The 20,968-nt window shown below is 37.5% G+C and overlaps 1 protein-coding gene across 7 annotated transcripts in view; it reads left to right on the top strand.

Moving 5' to 3' along the window:
• Positions 1–20,968, top strand: part of GULP1 (GULP PTB domain containing engulfment adaptor 1) — a 185,271-nt gene that overhangs the window by 89,859 nt on the left and 74,444 nt on the right. For all 7 annotated transcript variants that reach the window (XM_087819719.1, XM_087819718.1, XM_087819717.1 and 4 more), the window contains one exon: positions 19,260–19,334. In XM_087819719.1, coding sequence (XP_087675845.1) covers positions 19,307–19,334 — 28 coding nt within the window. In that variant the 5' untranslated portion in view covers positions 19,260–19,306. The remainder of the gene's footprint in view (positions 1–19,259; positions 19,335–20,968) is intronic.

Genomic DNA, 20,968 nt, shown 5'->3' with positions numbered 1-20,968 from the left:
GTGTCTGCAAGCTGGACATACGCCACCAGGTGCTCCCAAGCCCCATCACCCGTGCTGCAGTTGGCATGACTGACGTGTTTATTTTGCCTCCTGTTTCCGGAAGGCCTCTGAATGTTCAACATCTCATCTTAAACCACATACATCATATTGTCGACGTCAAATGGGAACTCCCTATGGCGTTTTAGTCAACATGAAGCAAACTGGTTCCCATTTCACCATAAGAAAAAAAAAGTTTTTAAAGGTTACAATTCCAGAACCTAAGGAGTAAAGCAAATGTCAGGTTAACATGGAGCATTTGTAAATTAGAACAGTGTCTTATGTTTATATTATTAGAAGTTTAGATTACAAACCCGGATACCAGTTTTTGAAAGCCTTTTTTGTTAAAGAATAATTTTATAAAATAGGCTAAACTAAAAAATATATGAATTTCCAATTTGAATTGTAGCTTAGAATGAAATTCAAAATATATTAGAGTAATAATTCTAATCAGATTTGCTTTCTCTCAGAAAGGAAAGTCAAGTGCACATATTTTCTTCTTTTCTAAAATATAGTTGTAGATAGATTTTAAAAATTGACTTGGCATTCCATTTTCTCTCCTAGTGTCCAGAGCCAGTTTCTGGTATCCCTCCCGTTTTCTAGTTCTGCTTTGGCCTTTGTTGCCCCGGCCTAAACCTCGGCATATGCCCTTAGCCGATCTCCCTGCCTTGTGAACTCTCCGTGTTCAAATTATCCTGGACTCTGCTGCCAGGTTAATATTGGTAAAACACATTTTCCTTCATCAATATCCAATATCAATAACTGTCAAAGTAGTAATTAGAAAAGCCGGCTCCTCCACAAAGCCAGCCAAGAGTGATTTCTGCCTTCGTTGAACTTCTGGATCGCTCGTGTCTCCTAAGCACACGGCAGTTGTCCACGACCACGCTGCATCAGAGCAGTTCGTGTGGACACCATCCCTTTGGCCGTCAGCACATCGGCACATAACTGGGCGGCTGTGCTGGAAAATGCCAGGCTCTGCGCGTGTTGCATCACAAGCCATCAGTAATTCTATGGTTGAGCATCAGGTTGGCAAAGGTTCCCCATGTTGCCTGCTAGGATGTAGACAGATTCTAAAAAAAATATTCTGAACCTTTCTGAAACTGACATAGTCTTGCAAAATATTTCTTTTAAGAATACTGTCTCGTGAATAGTGGATTTTAAGTTATAGAATTATAAAACTAGGAAGGAATTCCAACTGATTAAGTCACCTGCTTTTTTTTTTTTTTTTTTAATATATCTTTATTGATTTCAGAGAGAGGAAAGGAGAGGGAGAGAGACAGAACCATCAATGATGAGAGAGTCATTGATTGGCTGCCTCCTGCATGCCCCCGACTGGGGATCAAGCCTGCAACACAGGCATGTGCTCTAACCCCATTTTCCCCAGGCTTGCAGAGAATCAGAATATTTATCTTGTAAAAAATAAATTAGTCTGCCCTGGCCGGTGTGGCTCAGTTGCATGAGCAGAGTCCCATGCACCAAGAGGTCGCCAGTTTGATTCCCAGTCAGGGCATATACCTGGGGTTGCAGGCTTGATCCCCAGTAGGGGGCATTGGCTAATTGATGTTTCTGTCTCCCTCTCCCTTCTTCTCCCTATAATCAATAGAAACATTTTTTTTTTAAATAAAAAATAAATTAGTCCTATAGCAACTTGACTTTCATTTTTCTTGTCATGCAGTAAACTATGCTCAGGCATAGGGAATTTATTTCACTATTTTCCCTTCTATCTTCATCTATACCTTTTCTTTGTATTCCCTTCCTCCCCCAATTGAATATTTGTCTGTGATTCGCAGTTTTGGCCTGCCTTCCCAATACATCAGTGTATTTTTATCACTAAAGAAATTGTGTAGAGTGACTAATTGGATGGTAAATATACTTCTAGTAACAGTGTTATGGAACCGAACACATAACAGATTCAGAGTACAGATGGCGTGAGCATCGTGAGAGATCAGTGCTTCCTCGGGCCGACGCGCACAGCGTAAGGTATGCAGCACAGCTATAAAGCTAGGAAATTTAAGTGGGTATTTCTGCTATAGATTTTCCAAATGAGAGTACATTTCTGCTAATGTGAAGGGTTGAAAAGCAATTCCCATTGCAACACTAGGATTTGGAGTCTTGGAATTATGCCCGGAAATAATGCATTGGAAGGGTGATTGGAGACTGTGACCAAAATGAATTATTGCCACATTATTGGCAAATTCAGTGAGAAATTGGTTTTGCTTGAACTTAAAAGGAAGTAGAGGATAGCATTAGTTCAAATGGCCTCTATTGAGTTTGTTCATTTTTTCATTCATTCAGATATTTAGAATTATTCTCCTCCCTAATGCTTTCCTTTCCTTTTCCTTTACTAATTGTACACATCTAGGTTTCGGCTAATTCAATTTCTGTAAGTTTAATCAATGTTACAATATGTATATGTACAAATTGATGGTTACCCCAAATAATATTAATAATATTCATGATACAAAGGAAATGCCCTAAATATGTATTACGTTATGATCGTCAACACAATTAAGTACATTTTAGTGCTCTTGCACTGTATTTCTGACATTATACCAGGTGGTTTAGAATTTACAGAATATGACACAAATAATTTTGGTTTCAATAGAGGGAGTAGCGACTTTCAGATTCACATTTATTTGTTGTCTACTGTTTTTATCTTAATATTTAAATATTTAATTGTTTATTGGTTTATGATGAATAATATTGAAACATTAAACATGTATAATACAGTTAAACTGTACACACACAGAATTATATTATATTTTTGAGTCAGTTTAATCAGTATTTTGAATTGAGGAATAACAGTGACCTGGAATAGCTAGATGGAAGAAACTAGTTGGCTGCACAAATTTTGTAGTAACCCCTTCAGTATTAATAAAGGAGTGTTATATATTTTTCCTCAAGTGTTAAAACCAATGCATCTTGTAGACTATGATGAGTTACCATTTTCTTTAACTCTTCAATTTGGAATGTTTTACGTATAAAAGAAACAGAAGATATTGAGACATGAGATATCTTTTCTTAGCCAAAGATGTTTTCTGGTTAGTAGATATATTCATTGGGACTTACGGAACTTTCATAAGAATTGCACTTTCATTGTCCAAAGGAGGGGAGCCAGCAGAAGCAAGGGTAGGGTTCCTCCCTGCCTCAGGAACCTCAGCTTTATTCTTCAGAAAGGTTTAAATTCAGTGTGAAGCACCACCTGTCTCACAGCTGAAAATCATTAAGCTTCAGCATCATTTCCCCCTCTCAGTTCCTTATTTTTCTCAAGCAGGTAAGAGGTTTTACCTTTACCTTGTAGGAAATTACTGTTAGTAAATGACTATATACACTCATTAAAACTGCAAATTCTAGTGGCTTGTTTTAGTTCAGAACAAAGCAGCTCTGGTACCTAAACTGTTAACACTGTATTTTAGTGATTTCTCAGTATGAAATTTTTAAAAAGCTAGCTCTCTACTGAACTTTTCTAATAATCTGTGATCTAAAACACATGATATATTTCAGAAGAAAGACACATTGTTGTTTTACTTTACCTGGCTAACGTTGGCACAGAAGTGATCAAAGATATTCACAGCAGTTAGGTCATTATTGTTGGATTGCTGAGTGAGCGCATTTGTCCAATGTTCATAGAGTGAGTAGGCTGCATATTGTCACATATGGTTTGCATTATAAGAACAGAATGTTAATAGAACAACAACAACAACAAAAACATTGGGAAACATGAGAAAACTCCAGATTTGTTTCTCTTTAAAAGAAAGTTTTGATTTATATTTATCATTAAATAATGATTATCTATGATTCTGTAAGATGAGTTAAGTGGATGGTTTCCAGCCTTTAAAATGTGTTCACACTTTGCCAATATTCCCATAATTTAAAAAATGCAAATTTTAATTTAGGCTTCTTGTCACTATTATTCTCAGTATTAACACCATAATTGAAAACACAGTGTTTGTAAAGTGTTTTTGCTCTGCACTTTATAAAGAAGGTCACTGGGAAATTTACATCTTATCTCTCTTCTCAGTTTACTGTCCTTTTTGCTATGTCTGCTAAGGTGTGCTAGGAGAAAGAATAAATTTTTAACTGCATCAATGCAATTCAAATACATTGAAGTGTTAGGTTTCTGTGTATGTAGAAATGCATTAGTCAGAACATACAGAAATTAAAGTCTTAATCTAGAGCAAAGATAGATGGACCTCAATTTATGATAGTAAATATGTTTAAAATACAATATTTCTCTAATGGATGAAGTAAAAATTTTAAATATATATAGAATTAGGGTGAATGTTTTATCATTATTTGGGTATATGTATTCTTTTGGAACATTAAAAGTATACACACTAATTTAATGTTTTCTAGCACACACACTTAGCTTTCTAAATAAAAGGCTAGGGAACCAACCAGTGATGTTATTCCCACAGAGACTTGTTTCTTTGTTTGTTTGTCACTAAATCTGAAGCTTATGCTTTCCTGACTCCTCTTTTATATGCTAAGGATAATGAAAGGAAAGCGAACACCAGACCCAAAAACAGAGAAATCACAAAGGAGGAGGCGTTTTCCCCTCCAGGTCACTGTCCTGAAAGTAGAGCCAACCTAGGAGGATTGTGCCCCATAGCAGTTCTGTGATGTGAAAATGCAAAATAAGGTGATGATTCAAGTTCCCTTGTTAGATATTAAAAATGCCAGAGATCACAAGGAGACTGTTTTTCCCAAAAATATTTATAAACTTTCAAACCCACATTACTTAAAAGTATTTCTCACTTTATTTTCTGCACTTCTCACCAACCAAGATTTTATAGAACTTCTTGTATTTTATATTAGGAACAAAATAAACATACTGTTTACATGTTTTTCAAAACAACAAATGCTAGGTCCCCTGCCCTGCCCTACAGCTGCTGACATTGGACATGTGTCCTTCCCCCACTTCCCATGAGAATCAGTAGTCCAAAGTAATCCACAGTTACTTTTTGTATTTTTGTTTTTATAGATAGAATGTTAATATTTTATTAATATAATGACATGGCATATTTCAAAAGCAGTAAATAAATCCTTAAGAATATTAGAAATTACAGAATTAAGTGGTAACACAATAGAAATATCAAATATATCTTTGTGCAATATTGCCTGTAAAACGGGGAACTTAAGTGGCTATATCTTTCCATAGATGTGCTTGCTTTTTTTTTTCCAAGATAAATTGTTCCGTTTATTTATCATAACAAATATTTGTTTATGGGTTAAAATGAGACAATTCACAAAATATTGACAGTTGTTTTAATTTTGTGAGTACACATATACAAAACACTAATAATGTGAGAGCAATTCAAAAATATGGATATATTTAGAAATGTAAATGCTTATAAATATTAAAAATTATTATTGCATTATAAAATTATTTCATGCTAAAAATTATTATTCTAGATTTTTTGCTACTTTTAACCCTCCTAGGAAATATTTACAAGAATATTTTTATATCATTAGATCTGTGCTTTTACAGGAATAAGTACCTGTTAATGACAAAACAGCACCAGAGTGTTACCAGGGATTGGACCTCAGTTGCGCAACCGTGGTACTTGAGTTCTGGCTAAAAAAGAAGTTAGAGGCAAGACTCAAAGACAAGCAAAAGTTTATTTAGAAAGTCACAGAGGTAGAAAGGGTGAGCCTGCTGGGCTGCGTGGGCTCAGGAAATAAGTTATAGAGGCAAATAAAGGGCCCTTGGAACTTAGGAGAAAGAAAGGCAAAGGTAATTCACCTGGAGGAAGAACAACAGGGAGAGGTAAAGACGAGCTTCAAAGAGAGTAAGTCCTTTGTCTCTGGAGTTTTTATCTGGAGATCTTAGGGCAGGATCTCAATAGAATATTCATCAGCTTTCCAGGTGTGTCCCCTCAGGGTCGTGGTCTCTACTGATTGGTCTGCCCCAGGGCAGGGGGTCATTAGTCATCACAGCTGGTCCTGATATCAGCCATGGTGTCACTCTATCTGGCCTTGCTGCTTTTCTGGGCCTGGAGCTAAAACAACTGAGGCCTAGATGATATCTCTAGGGCTTAATGCTTAAGTGTGTGGTCATGTAAAGACTTGTATGGGATTCATATGAGGCAGTCTCTGGCCCCCTTGTCCCTCCTCTAAGAGGGCCTACCATATGACTGACTACATGCTGGGGGAGAAAAGGTCAGGGGAGTGTCCAAACCTCATGACCAGTGATATGAAAGGTCAGGGGTCTAAACTGCATGACCAGCAGTATGCTAGAGGGTGTAAACCACATGACCAGGATATGCTAGGGGAGGAAAGGTGACCCTGGGGGCAAGGTCCCACCCTACAGTTGTCCATTGCTAGGCACCCAGGGTTTTCTGCCTTGGGTGACCTTCTGTACCTGGGACATTGCCCTGCTCTGCTCATGCCTGTCTAACTGCCTACTATAATAGTTACATGAGTTGGTAGCTATGACTCAATAACTCTATCTCTTAAGACTTTGAAAACAAAACCAGATCTGAGCAAAGATATAAACGTTCATTACAAATCCCAGTGTACTGGGAGCTTTGAGGCTTACTTTTTCCTTTAGCGAAGGCTAAATAATAACAATTATTGACATATTCCAGGACACAGAACAAGGGCTGCATGTGGTTTGGATTATTGTCTTTTTCTCTGATAACTTGATGAAGGAAAATATCAGCCTTAATTACAACCTTATATCATTCTCCATTTGGTGTTTAGTCCAGGGGAAAAAAGGAAATTACTCCACTAGTGGAATGGAGGTGTTAAACAAAAACTTTCATGGCTAAAAGCTTTTCTGAAAGAAAGGGCTTATTGAGCCAAATGCTAGGCAAAGGAGGTCCAGGTCTCAGGGCATGCAGTCTAAACCACCAGCAACCTGCCCTAGCCGGTTTGGCTCGTTGGTTAGAGGAGCGTCGGTCCTTGAACTGAAGGGTTTCAGGTTCAGTTCCGGTGAAGAGCACATACCTTGGTTGCAGGCTTGATCCCCCGCCTTGGTCGGGGTGTGTGCGGAAGGCAACCAGTGTGTCTCTTTCACATCGATGTTTCTCTCCCTTCCACTCTCTGAAAAGCAATGAGAACAGTACCCTTAGGTGAGGATTAAAAAATAAACCACCAGAAACCTGGGTAGATGGAGAAGGCAGTATGTCTGCTACTGGAAAGGGGATCTGGCCCTGAGGAGGTCTGCCTACGGCCAGATCCCCTTTCCAGTAACAGACATAGTGTAGGTTCTTGACTTCATGCAGGAAAAATTTCACATGAGTCCAGGTGAATTTTAGAGGACATTTACCAAAGCCAGAGGACGGTGAAACAAGAAAGGCCTGGGGAAATGAACCCAAGCTTGTCTGCTTTGGCTCATTAAGAAGTCAGAAAAAGGGAGTCTTTGGGACAGGCTGAGGGGGTTTGGGCTGGGATGAACTGCTGCTGCCCATTGCTGCCCTGGTTGCACGTCTCCTGGGGTCCCTTAGAGTTTAGGAGATGCGTGCCTGTGAGGGAAGAAGGAGGTGGGTTGGGAGCACGGGTGTGCCCCTGGGATGGAGACCTAGTCCTTTGTCTTGGGGCTTTCATCTCTCTCTTGCAGGCCAGAATCTTAGGGGACGTCTCAGGGGAGGGTTTCAGCAGGATATTCATCAGTCTTCTAGGTGTGCTTCTTCAGGGTTATGGTCTCCACTGATTGATCAGTGTTGGGGCAGGAGGTCATTACTCACTGCAGCTGGTCCTAGTGTCACCTACCTGGTTTTGCTGCTCTTCTGGGTTTGGAGCTGAAATGCAACTGAGGCCTAGATGTTTTTCCTAGGGAGGTTACCTTCTGTATCTGCTGTAAATTGCTCTGTCAGTTTGTTCAGCTATCTGTCTCAGTTTCCCTATTTCACTTGTCCTGGCTTACTGGCCTGTCTCATATCCACTGTCCTGGAGTGGATGGACTCTTTTATAAATTATGTTTTCGGAAAGAAAGATGTAAATTGTTTTGAAAGAATTTACATTGGCTGGAGATAAGGGGGTGGGAAAAGATGAAGCGGGCAGTTCCAGGATAGGTGCATAGTCTATAAGGAAGAAATATTTACTACTTTTGATTGGTTGGTTGCAGGCAGTAGCCCCAAAAGTTCATACATAAGAAGGATGTAGTTGCATATGGTGCTCCCTATAGAAGTTGATTCAAAGCTCCAATATACATTGTTAGCGAGCAGTTTATTGTTAGTTGGCCCACAACTATTAACTGGTAAGGACTCTTGTCTCTTCCACTCACTCTCTGGCTCACTATAATTTAATTTAGGATATCTCATAATTTTTCTCTTCTCAGAGGCCAGAAGTATGAAAAGAGACAGGTCAAAGTTTCATGATTTCCGGTAGGAAAAGATCTTCTAGATTAGAAACGTGGGGTTTGTACCTTATATGTGTATATGCCTGAGTGTCCTTGGGTCTTTCTCTCTTTTTGCTCTGTGGCTGCAGCTGCCACTGGACTCCAGCTCCCCAGCCCAGTCTTATTCACTCCTTCTGGTAGATCAGGGTCAAAAATGTCTAATTGAAATTGGGCAAGAGGATTTACTGGTGAAAAGGATGGGGTTGTCCAAAACTTAACATTCGTGGTACTTATGTATAAAGCTAATCAGGTATTTTAGTTACTGATCCACATTTGTGTTGAAATCCATATTAAGCATAAAGATACTAAAATGTATTTTTTCCTTATGCCTCTTACCTGTTAGAAGATCTTCAAGAAAGCCTCCGTAGGTGTAAATGTGTTGGTGTGAAAAACATGATATGTGAGAGTGTACAATATGTGTATATTTTCCCCTTTGGTTGTTAAATTGTGAACAAGTTTTCACACTATGGTAAGTTAAAAATAACTCTAAAGCAGTAAATTATAACTGAATATTCATGTTAATTACAATAAAAGGATATGATAAGAAGATGAAACAATTGTTTGATGTAGTTTTCTAAGGCTGGACCAATTTCAAAGGAAGGTCTTATTGCCATATATGGAATATAACTTCTCAAGATTCTTTTGACTTTCTTTCTGTCTGTCTTACTTGACTGGAAAAATCCCTCCTCCTGTTGATGACTCTCTACTATTCTACACTCAAGTAGGTAAAGTGGCTGGAACAAACACACAGATGCGCACACAAATTCATATGACTGTGGCGATTAGTCTCATTTTATGTTTAGATTGCAGCCCTCATCCTCACCGAGGCCATTTGAATTACCAGAAGTTCAGCTGCCTTGCCTCTTCCATTTGCTCTTCTAGTCCAGATGACTCTTCTCTGCCCCTTCTCTCTTCACCTCTTCTCTCCTCTATTCCTTACACCCCTTCCTTTTCCTCACTCAAGCTAATGACCTGTTTCTTACTTAACTGATAAAATACATGCAGTGAGAAGAGAAATTTCATATTTCCTCATCACTAAATCTACTGTACTGCCAATTTTTAAATGTTCCATGACTCAGCCTCCCCTTTTGTTATAATGAGTGAACTCCCTCTCCTTTTATCTAAGGACAGCCACTTCACTTGTGCAGTTGACCATATCTCTCTATGCCTGTTCAAGGAATTTGTTCCTGCATTTATCCTCTCTCTTTTCTGTATCATCAATTTTCTCCTGTTAAAGTAATTTTCCAGCTGCATAAATACATGTGCAATAGTAACCAACAAAATATCTGTTCCTCGAGTTAGTGTCACCCTGCAGTCCTCCTGCCTTATTTCTTGTTTCCACTTGCAGAAAAATTCCCCGGGTTTCTCTATTTCTTGTCTCTTCTTTTTCACATATTATTCTCCCATGTCAAGCTGTCCTAGCTCCTTCACCCTGAAACTGCAATGCAAATGTCACCGATAATCTCCATATTTTTTCTTTTTCAACCCTCATCCGAGGATATGTTTTTCATTGATGCTAGAGAGAGAGGGGAAGGGAGACTGAGAGAGAAACATTGATGTGAGAGAGAAACATTGATTGGTTGCCTCACCTACGCACCACAACCAGGGATCAAACCCAAAACCTGGGTATGTGCCCCAACCCTGAATTGAACCTATGACCCTTTGGTGCACAGGATGACACTCCAACCATTGAGCAACACTGGCCAGGGCTCCATGTTTTGAAACTGATACCATTTCTCAGGCTTGCCCTTTGTAGACAAGTCAATATTATTTAATCTTCTCTTAATGAAAACATTCTTCGTTTGGCTACCAGAACTGCATACTTTCTTTGTTTCATTTGACTTCAGTGGCTGTTCTTTTACCATCCCCTAGTCTTACTATTCTGACTAATTTGTAAAATTTGGCATGCCCTTGGGTTCAATTTATCATTTTTCTACTTACACCCACTTTCTAGCTGACCTCATCATCTATAAAGTGGCTACTTCACAAATTATCTCACTCTTCCTATTCTACTTGCCAATCCAAACTCTATCCAATCATTCACTCAATACATCTTCTTTCATGTCTAATAAATATCTTGGAACTAACATATCTAAAACATAAGTCCTGAATTCTACCTTTCAAATTTTGTTTTCTCCCTTCCCCTTCTCAATAAATAGCACTTTACTCTGTTAAAAAGAAAAAAGAAAATAGTGGTTGTCCTTGAGTTCTCTTTCTTTTACTCTCAACATCCATCCATCAATTTGACTCGTCAGCTCTCCCTTTGAACTATAAATCAAATAATAATGCAGTGGAAAAAGTAACCAAAATTTCAAGAACTTTGTGGCAAAAGTTGAGATATCTATAGCTCTAATGTTATTTAAGAGATGCAGTGAGGATAATGATCGTGATAATTTCAGGAACTGTGAGGAATTGGGATTGAACTAGAACAAAGCAAAAGTGTAGGGAAGGGGAAGCTGTTCTGGTCCTCTGAGGTAATAGAGAAGATACAGAGAATTGGCAAAGAGATTAATGACTGGGTGTTTGTGTTTCAGTCTTAAAGTGGGCAATCACATTGCTCAATTGACCAGTGGGGATAGAAAGAAATGAAGAATATTAAAGGGCTGACATCAATCATCTCAATAAAGTAGGGGGCAAGATTATCTCCTAGGAAATGACTCAACAAAAGTAGAAACATTTGAAACAGCTGCTCTGAGGTATCAAAAGACAAAGAATAAAAGGAACACTAAGCATCTGGGAGGACCTAGTCTAGGAACCTTAGTTGTTTGGAAGTTGTGATTTTCCTATCACAAATAAGCTTCTGCTTTCTCCTGTACTCAAGGGCAGGGGCTCTGACATTACCCCATAAGTGCACCACAAGACTTTATGTACCTGCGTCACTTAATAAAGAAGAATGACAGGAGAGTGCCAGCCTTGTACCAAGATTTATATATTGACAGCAGGTGCAAAGTATTGAAATAATCATTCTCCTTATTCTACCTTTCCTCTATTTTATTATTTTTATGCCATTCCATACTCTTTTCCCCCTCTTTACCAGTCAGTTGTTTAAGATAGATATTATTAATACCGTTGTAATTACTAGTTATTAATATTAGAAAAGGAGCAAAGGGAAGGCCAGACATTATAAGCATGGTTATTTGGGCAGCTTCACCAGGAAGCTGCAACTTCACCCCCCCTCCTCCCCACTCCCTCCCCCCCAGGGAACCACCGGTCCATTCCCTGCAGAGCACTACATAACAGAGTTAAGTTCGGGTGGCATAAGGAAGGTGTCTGTCAGTCAAACCTGGGAACAGAGATCATTGGTTAGAAGGACCAGGGCCCACTGCAAGCCGGTGAAAATTTGGGGATGCATAATCCCGCAACCAAAGGAATTCATTCTCTTCTCTTGGTTCTCTGGTTCCTTTGGTTTTGCTCTGGCTTCCATGCATTCGCCTGTGTTCCCTCCCTAGTTGTGTGCCCTGTGGACACCACACCAGTGGACTGATGGACTGCAACTGGGAACACAAACTAAGCTAGCTTAATGCTGTACTGGACGCTGCTCCAACACGGGACAGAAATTCTGGGAAACAGCTTTAATTCTAGCCTCAGCGAAGGCACAGCTGGGCTTCTTCCTTGGCGGGATGAAGGGAAATGGGACCTTGGAAACTTATGAGTGTAATTCCACAGAAAGAAAGCTTTCTACAGTAGCTCATCCCTCCATGCGAGTCTCAGAAAATTCCTTTTCTCAAGATATTTCAAGAAACCCACATCTCCCAGCAACAGGTGGGGACAGGGAACTCTCCCCACTGATAACATCTTTGTTTGTATTTGTTCTTTTAATATTGTTGTTATTTTGTATGTAAGTGTTGCTTAGTTTATGGGTTATCAGGTTCACCTTATTTGTTGTAGTCAGCATTGTGTCTAAGATCTATTCATGTTGTTATATTGTCAACGTAAGAAACATTCAAACCTGTAGAGAATTTTTGTGAGTTTATTTGCGCCAAACTGTCCACAATTGCTGGGAAGCAAAATCAGTGGATTGAGGAAATGCTCCAGAGAATGGCAGTTTTGCCTCTTATTTTATACTTTACAGTCAATAAGTGGGTTACATGAAATCCATTGGTGACAGATTAAGCAAAGTGGAGAGACCTCTGGGATTGGATAAAAAGTAAAATGATAGACACATGCTTCTTTTACATAGGTAGGTACAAGACAGTTCACAGTCAGCAATTAATAACGATAACTGAGAGAGTTTTTCGTCTCCACTCTGGTGCATTGGTTGTACCCTAAGAGGTCTTGACATTTTAAATAGATGCAAAAGACAGTAGACTCAATTAAGGTGAAAATTGACCTTTGTCAGAGAAGATCCTAGCCTAGGACATGACTACCTGTCATAAACTGCTTTTAGTTAAAAAGTTTTAATTTCAGACCATCCTTTTTAGTTAAAATGGTTTAATTTATTTTAGGTCTCTGAGTTTGTAAGGCTACCAGGCAAGCCTCCCTGAGCTCCCCTGAGCTTGTCAGCTTTAGTATGTGGCCCCTTAATAGGCACTGTAATCATTATTTTTAACTGATTGTTCTATATAATATTCTATGATATATATCTACCACATTTTGCTTCTCTCTTATACTGGTGGTAGACAACTAGACTGCCTCCAGCTCCTTACGACTACACACAATAATGGGATTTCTCACATAAATCCTTTGTGGATCTGTCATAATTCCTTTGGGATGAATAGTCAGGAATGGAGTTTATGAGTTATAGGGTGTATAAACATTCAATCTGTTTAAGCACTAAGGCTTGTTCATTCAAATGAACAAGTGAAAATTAAAAGGATAACAAATTAAATGGAGAGTTTATCCATTTAATCTTTGAGCACAGTAATTTATAAATTATACCCATTTTGCAATTTAGTCTGTTTATATTGCTTTTTATAATTTCAGCCATTATATTTTCTTATGAATATTTTCTGTTTTGTTCACCTTAATGGCTTCTTATTATTTTCTCATTTACAAATATTGTCCTCCTGTTAATGTAAGAAACGCCCAAAACTATAGAGAATTTTTGTGAGTTTATGAGCCAAACTGATAATATATGCCAAGGAGTGAGATCTCAAATGCTCCAGAGAATAACAGTTTTGAAGCTTCTTTTATACTTTTGAAATTAAGGAGGAAACTAAACTAGGAGGAGATTGGATTACAAGACAGTTAACAAGATTATAAACTCTCTTGAGGGTAGTTACAGTTTATTTCAAAGGTGTGTTAACCTAGAATCCTAGATTCATAGAAACAGTGGACAGGGCTTACCTAAGGCAAAGATAAACCTTTTGCTAAAGAAGTTATATGCCTGGGGCGTGACTACCCACCATGACCTGCCCAGATACGAATTTATGATTAGATCACCCTGTAAAGTTACTTTCCATAGAACCCCTTTTTTCATCCAAATTTTCTTCTATTCTTCAAATTTTGTTTCTATGAAAAGTATACCCTATTAAAGAATATTGCTCTGTTCCTCTTGAAGTAAGTTTTTCCTTCATTTTTGGTATTGAACAATCACAGAGGTTGCTTGATGTCAGTGGAATTTTTGTCTGAAAATATGCATGGCTTTATCAAATTGTTTATTAACTTACATTGTTTCACTAGATTGCTTCTATCCAACAGAATAAGTATTTCTTATACAGAGAATGATCATGGCTATCATTGGCTTGTATATAATGTTTTCTTTGATGAAAAAGTGAATTGTCTTTATTTGTATAACTTATCATAAACTTGTGCAATATGTGTAATAAAATAAGATTATAGTTTTGTTAATTGGATTACTGAGCAACCTTAGAGCATTTCTTAACTCAAAGTATCTTCAAATTAATTAAAAACTTTATATTACACATTTTCAGTAATTTTGGACAACTAAGATAAGTGTTTTTGTTACCATACGATGTATATTGTTTTTAAAAAAAATTAAATGTTTTTATTGGTTTTTAGAGAGAAAAGAAGGGATAGGGATAAGGAGATAAAAACATCAATGAGAGAAAGAGATGTCATTGATCAGCTGCCTCCGGTATAGCCCCTACTGGGGATCGAGCCCACAACCCTGGCATGTGCCCTGACCAGGAATCTGACTGTGACCTCTTGGTTCATGAGTTGATGCTCAACCACTGAGCCACACTGGCAGGGCAATGTATATTGTTTTAGAAAATTTAATTTGTCCATTCACTTTGTAATTCAACAGGTATTTGCTATAAATATCAACTAGATACTAGAGGTGTAAAGATACAAATTTTAGAGCACAGATTAAATTACTTTTCTAGGATATCCCTTTTGCAATTCATTTGATGGTGAAATGACAGCATTTATTAGTGCAAATTTGTTCAGTGAAGTAGATTGGGCTTAGTTGCCTGCAATCTTTCTGAATCTGACCAAATAGAGTGTCAAATAAAAAACAAATTTGGATATAAGGAGAGACCTTATGTGAAAAGATTGCTGCAGTAAGGGGAGGGGATAATTGAAACAGAGAGAATGTGCCCACCATCTCAAAAGCTAGGGAGAAAAGGGCTTTCCTTTTATAAGGAGTAAATAGGGGTTAGAAAGAACAGGATGTGGGAAGGTGGGATGATTGAGGGTGGTGTCCTTAGGGACTGTTGAACAAAACACTTTTTGCCCTGAGGTCAGCCTATTTTTAGGAAAGGTTCTGAAGAATGGATTGAGTCCTAAACTGGGGGTGGGTCAAAGTTCAGGAGCCTGGGGGAAGGAGAGAAGCTTTGCTAAAGTTTGGTAAAGGAAAGGTAGCGGGTTATTTCAGCAAGATTAGTCAGTGGCACAAACAGTTCAGCTAATCATTTATGAAGCAGATAATGGAATTTGGAGAGTCTTTGTCTGACCTTGCCACGAGTAAACACGGAGAGTGCCCTGAATCTTATCTAAGTCAAATGGGGAAGGGTGGTTCTTTGCGGTAAGCCATTTCCAGAACACAAAAGGGTGGGGGAATTTCCTTAACCTTTGTTATTTTCCAGGATCACAGGGCTGGTGTAAAGTTCAATATTGTCAGGATGGAGATGAAGATAAAGAGATTTCCCAGGAGAAATGGTTTGGCAGCTATATGTGAAAGACTCGTAGAAATCCACAGGAAGAAGGCCCCAGAATTAAAGAACACCATAGTCCCACTAAAGTTAAAAATAAGACATTCGAGATTGTAGTGGCTGAAACAGAGCTCATTTTTGATTGGGGCTAAGCGGTATTGTGTGTGGCAGTGTAGTGGTCATATCCAGCACCGCCTCAAACAGCAAGGAAAGCCCGCTATCCCAGTGTAAATATTTGGAAGCTCTGTTTTTAAAGATTAGATTTCCTGCCAATCAGTTTCCTCCCAGTGAAACCACTGACATTGTGAGATGCTCTGGATATCAAGGAAGTTTCTCCTGAGGGCTACTTTAAAGCTGGTAAAAGGAACAGTTCTCTCTCTCTAACTTGATGAAAGAAAACTCTTAAAACAAAAGTTTATGAAATAATTACATTGGTAAGCCTATACACATTTATAATTACTGGTTATTAGAATTAAATGTAAGGATAAAAACTGGGCTCACTGTACAAAATCTCAATCTAAAAAGAGCTGACATTAAAGCAAGAGATTAAAATAAAGTAAAAATCATTTCAAGTGGAGTACTCTAATAAAAGGCAGACCATTTGAAACTGAAATGTTTTCTTTTTTTAAAAATATGTCTTGATTTCAGAGAGAGGAAGGGAGAGGGAGAGAGAAACATCAATGATGAGAGAGTCATCGATCGGCTGCCTCCTGCATGCTCCCTACTGGGGATCGAGCCCGCAACCTGGGCATGTGCTCTGACTGGGAATTGAACTGCGATCTCCTGGATCATAGGCCAATGCTCAACTGCTGAGCCACACTGGCCAGGCTGAAATGAATTTTTTTGTATTGTTGCTTTGTCTCTAGAGATCAACTGAATCTTCAAGCATTATATATTTTACAACTTTTAGTCTTAAAATCCCTAATTGCCCTAGGCAGTTTTGCTCAATGGTTAGAGCATCAGCCTGCAGACTGAAGGGTCTCGGGTTTGATTCCTGTCAAGGAAACATACTTCGGTTGCAGGCTAGATCCCCGCCCTGGTTGGGGTGCATGCGGGAGGCAGCCATTTAATGTGTCTCTCACATCAATATTTCTTTCTCCCTTCCATTCTCTGTGAAAAGCAATGGAAAAAATATTCTCTGGTGAGGATTAAAAAACACACACCATGAAGTCTTGAGTCTTAGACTCTGACAGCTCTAATTGAGCAAACTATTTTATTTTAGTCTTTCAAAGGAATTAAAACACTTTCCCAAAGATACTGTTTTACCAATGTAATTGGAGCCCAGAAGTTATCACTCTTACATAAAATATGGATATCAAAGTGTTTGGTCAAATGACTAAAACAACAGGTCTAAAAAGATGCAGTTCTTATGTGTACAATCAAAATAAAAAGCAGAGAAATTATACTATTATGATTTTTAAAATGGAGAAAATATTGAGTAGGACTTCCACAAAGAACTTCAAAATCTAAGGTTCAAAAGGACAAAAAAACCTAGGTTACTTTTAGGCATATATATTGGAGAATCCTGTGTATTCTGCTGTAACTATTTGTTTCAATATATGGAGTTTATCTTTAAAAATATTTCTCTTAGCATAATTTATTTACTGTGTGATTATCTCATTTCAGAGAAAGGTAGCTGACCTCCCAGGTCGCAAAGCAGGAAACGGCCATTCATTGAAAGTCACTCTAGAGTTCTGAAATAGTCTATAAATATCAGTGGATTTCCTTTTGTAAATCAGTTTTCCAACCTGGATATGCTGGATTTATTTAAAGAAATGATTGTTGATTCCAGCCTTTTAAAAAACTAGGCCTACAAAAAAGTTAAATTTATAGAGTAATTAATACTAATTGGCCTCATAGTGTTTTGACAATGTGGTTACTGATTTTTAAATAAAATTTGGGATTAAAAGAATTCATGTAATGACATCTACCTTTAATGTTATAATGTATTTTAAATTTTTACTTAGAGATTTAAAACTCCTTCCAATTGGCTATAAACTTAGAGTGATTATGTTTCAATAAATTATGAATTATAAAATTTTTTATTGATCACATGTAAATATTCATTTATATTTTTGAACATAACTAGACTTACTATGTATCAAATGAATTTATATGCTTTTCTAATGATTTTTACAATATGTTAAAAATATTGTAAATATGGGATCTTGCCTCTGGATTCTTTAGAAAGATAAAAATATATATTGGTGTTTAATAAAAAATCTCAAAATGGGCCTAAAAAAATCACTCTGAATTTACCCCCGTATATAATGAGATTATCTGTGTTTTTAGGTTTTTCAATATTAAGTTTTGGTTCTTTCCATACTTTAAAGATGTTGCTCCTCTAAGTTTTTTAGTTTGCAATGTTTCTATATGTGAAAACTGCTGCCATTCTAACCTTGTTCCTCTGTACGTATGTGTGGCTTTTTTCTCGCTACTTATAATATTTTCTTTGTCCCTGGGTGTAAGCAATTTGATTTTGATATGTTATGTGTGTAGTTTTGTTGTTTCTTGTATTTGGGGTTTTGTTAAGCTTCTTGAATCTCTGGATTTATATTTTTGGAGAATTCTCAGCCTTTATTTCTTCAAATATTTTTCTTCTCTCGCCCTCTCCTCCTTCAGGGACTATTTGAAGACTTGAAGGTTTTCTAGAGTTCAGTGATCCTCCCCCTCTCCCTCCCTTCCTTCCCTTTCTTTACTTCCTTCCCTCCCTCCCTCCCTCCCTTCCCTTCCTTCCTCCCATTTTTCCTCCCCTCCTTCCTTCATTCCTTCTTTCCTCCCTCTTTTCTGTCTGTTGCATTTTAGATAGCTGCTATGTCTGTCTTCACTTTCACCACTCTTTTCTTTTGCAATGCCTTATCTACCATTAGTCCCATCTAGTGTATTTTGTTTTTTTAGTGTATTTTTTTATGTCACACATTGTGGTTTTCATTTCTAGAAGTTCGATTTGGATACACACACACACACACACACACACACACACACACACACACACACACACAATCTCTGTGTCTAATTAACTGCTTAATCTATGCCTCAGCTTCTTGAGCATATGGAATGCATCTGAAAATCTTTGGCTGTCACTACTATCATCTATGTCATTTTTCTGCATCAGTTTTGATTGATTTTTCTCCCCATTATAGATTGTATTTTTTTGATTCTTTGCATGCCTGATTTTTTTTTGTTGTTGGATGCCAGACATTGTGAATTTTACCATATTGGCTATTGAATATTTTTATATTTCTTAAAATATTTTTGAACAATGTTTTGGGATATGGTGAAGTTACTTGGAAAAGGTTTAATTTTGGTGTGTGTGTGTCTTGTTTTAAGATTTGTTAAGTGGGGCCAAAGCATCATTTATTTTATTTTATTTTTTCCACTTATAAGGTAAGACAGTTATTAGTAAATCTAACTGGTGTCCTGTGGATTATGAAATGTCCCTCCCTTTCTATTGGCTCTTGTGTGAACTACAGGCACTGCTCTCTGTAAACTTTGTCGGTGGCTCTTTTCTCAGTTTTGGTCTGCATATTAGATTTTTTTCCTCCTTAAATTTACAAATAAATATAATTAGTGATATGTAATAGAAAAAAATCAAGAAAATTCAGGAACTTTGGAGGAATTTTATTTGAGATATTGTTTTTGTATGCTTTTCCACTCATAATGAGTACTTATGTTTATCTTACCTAGGGGTCTTCGGGAGATTTCAGAATATTGATTGTAAATATTAAAAAAATTTTTAAAGTCTTTGTGATTAAAATGCATTTTCACAACAGAGGTTGGTCAACATTTCTTCATTTATGCTTTCATTTTTTTTATTTTTATAGGCTATAAAGTGTGATTGAATCGAACATCTATTTGGCTGATCCTCATCATGAACCGTGCTTTTAGCAGAAAGAAAGGTAAGTGTGCCCATTTAATGGCCTTGGGGTCAATTCAATATTAATTACTATGAAAGTCTAGCAGAGATGTTAAGCAATCAGTTTTTCCTATTACCAAACCATGTGGTTCAAGAATGAAGTTAGAATAGAGCACACAGATTTGCAAACATCGCCAGTTAACCCTTTTTGGTTATTAGCTTATTCAAAGAGTAGAGTTATTTAATACATTTGGTTCAGAATACCTTTGTGATCGTATGTTCTCTAACGGTTTTATTCTGTGGTGTGAAATTGCAAAAAGTAAAGTGATCTGAAACTAGTGCTGACTTCATCTCATGTAGCCATATAAATTCTTTGGGTTTACATAAGGTTACCTTGATTTAAATTCACTCGTGTGTGTGTGTGTGTGTGTGTGTGTGTGTATGATTTACTTATATTTCTTTTTTTAATCCACCCCTGAGGATATGTTTAGAGAGAGAAAGAGAAAGAAACATTGACGCAAGAGAGATACATTGATTGGCCACCTCCCATACCCACCTTGACCAGAGATCAAACCCTCAACCTCTTTGGTGTACGAGGCAACTCTCCAACCAACTGAGCCACCTGGCCTGGGCTGCTTTACTTTTTATTGAATATGTGAAGACTGATGATAGGTGAATTGATAGCAGTAAGGCCAAGATAAGTTTGTTATTAATTTTAAGGCAGGAATTGAAAATAAGTATAAATGTAATATAATTATCAGTATAGGAATGAAAGAAACAGTTTTCATTTATTTTTTAAGGGAGAGGAAAACATGGCCTTTTACAAAATATGATACATTCATATGAAAGACAGAAAATTTGATAGTTTTATCTAATTCAGTGAGGGTAAAATAATGTATCCTTGTGGGTAAAAAATAGCCGAAGAATAAAGTCAACAGTGTCATTATCGAAGTTTCAGTTAATTTTCTAATGTATGAATAATGAACAGTTCAGAACCTGGGAATAGATCATTCTGTTCTGTGCAGTCAGGAACAATGTGTTTTCTCTTTAAAGGATTAACTAACACATGTAACATGCCCTGATGAGAAAGGCTGGGATGACTTGAGGACTTTTAGCAGGGAAGCATGGCTGAGAACCCTTGGTGTAGTAATGGGAATTGTCTTTCAGTGTTAGAAAGGCTGTCGTTTGGTCATGAGACTAAGTTTAATAAAGAGCAAATAGGGGGAGAGAGTAACCAAAGAATTTATATGCATATATACACAACCCAAGGACATGGACAATGGTGGGGAGAGGGAACTGGGAAGGGGGCTGGGTGGGATGGGGTGCAGTGGGTCATTGGGGAGATAAAGGGACATTTGTTATATTTTAAACAAAAATAAAAAATAATGGGTTGGTAAAAAAAATAAAATAAAATTTCAAAAAAAAGAGCAAATAGGCATAAATTATGTGGTCATTGATTTAATACAGAAAAAAATTTCAACAAAGTTGTGCAGAAACATAAGGGAATTATTCAAAGTACTAACTTTTTTGTTACTGAAGCAAGAGGTGTTCATTTGGATGTGGTACAGAGGGCTAATGTATCCTGTAGGGATTTAGGTAATATGAACTTTCAGGTACTTTTCAACCCTGGGAAGCGAGGAATTTATTACTTATTTTTTTCCGAATAAAGGGAAAGCA

This window comes from Miniopterus natalensis, chromosome 8 (genome assembly GCF_054644295.1).
Source record: "Miniopterus natalensis isolate mMinNat1 chromosome 8, mMinNat1.hap1, whole genome shotgun sequence".
Lineage (NCBI taxonomy): Eukaryota > Metazoa > Chordata > Mammalia > Chiroptera > Miniopteridae > Miniopterus > Miniopterus natalensis.
The sequence above is the reverse complement of the archived record's forward strand: the minus strand, read 5'-3'. Positions and strand labels throughout refer to the sequence as shown.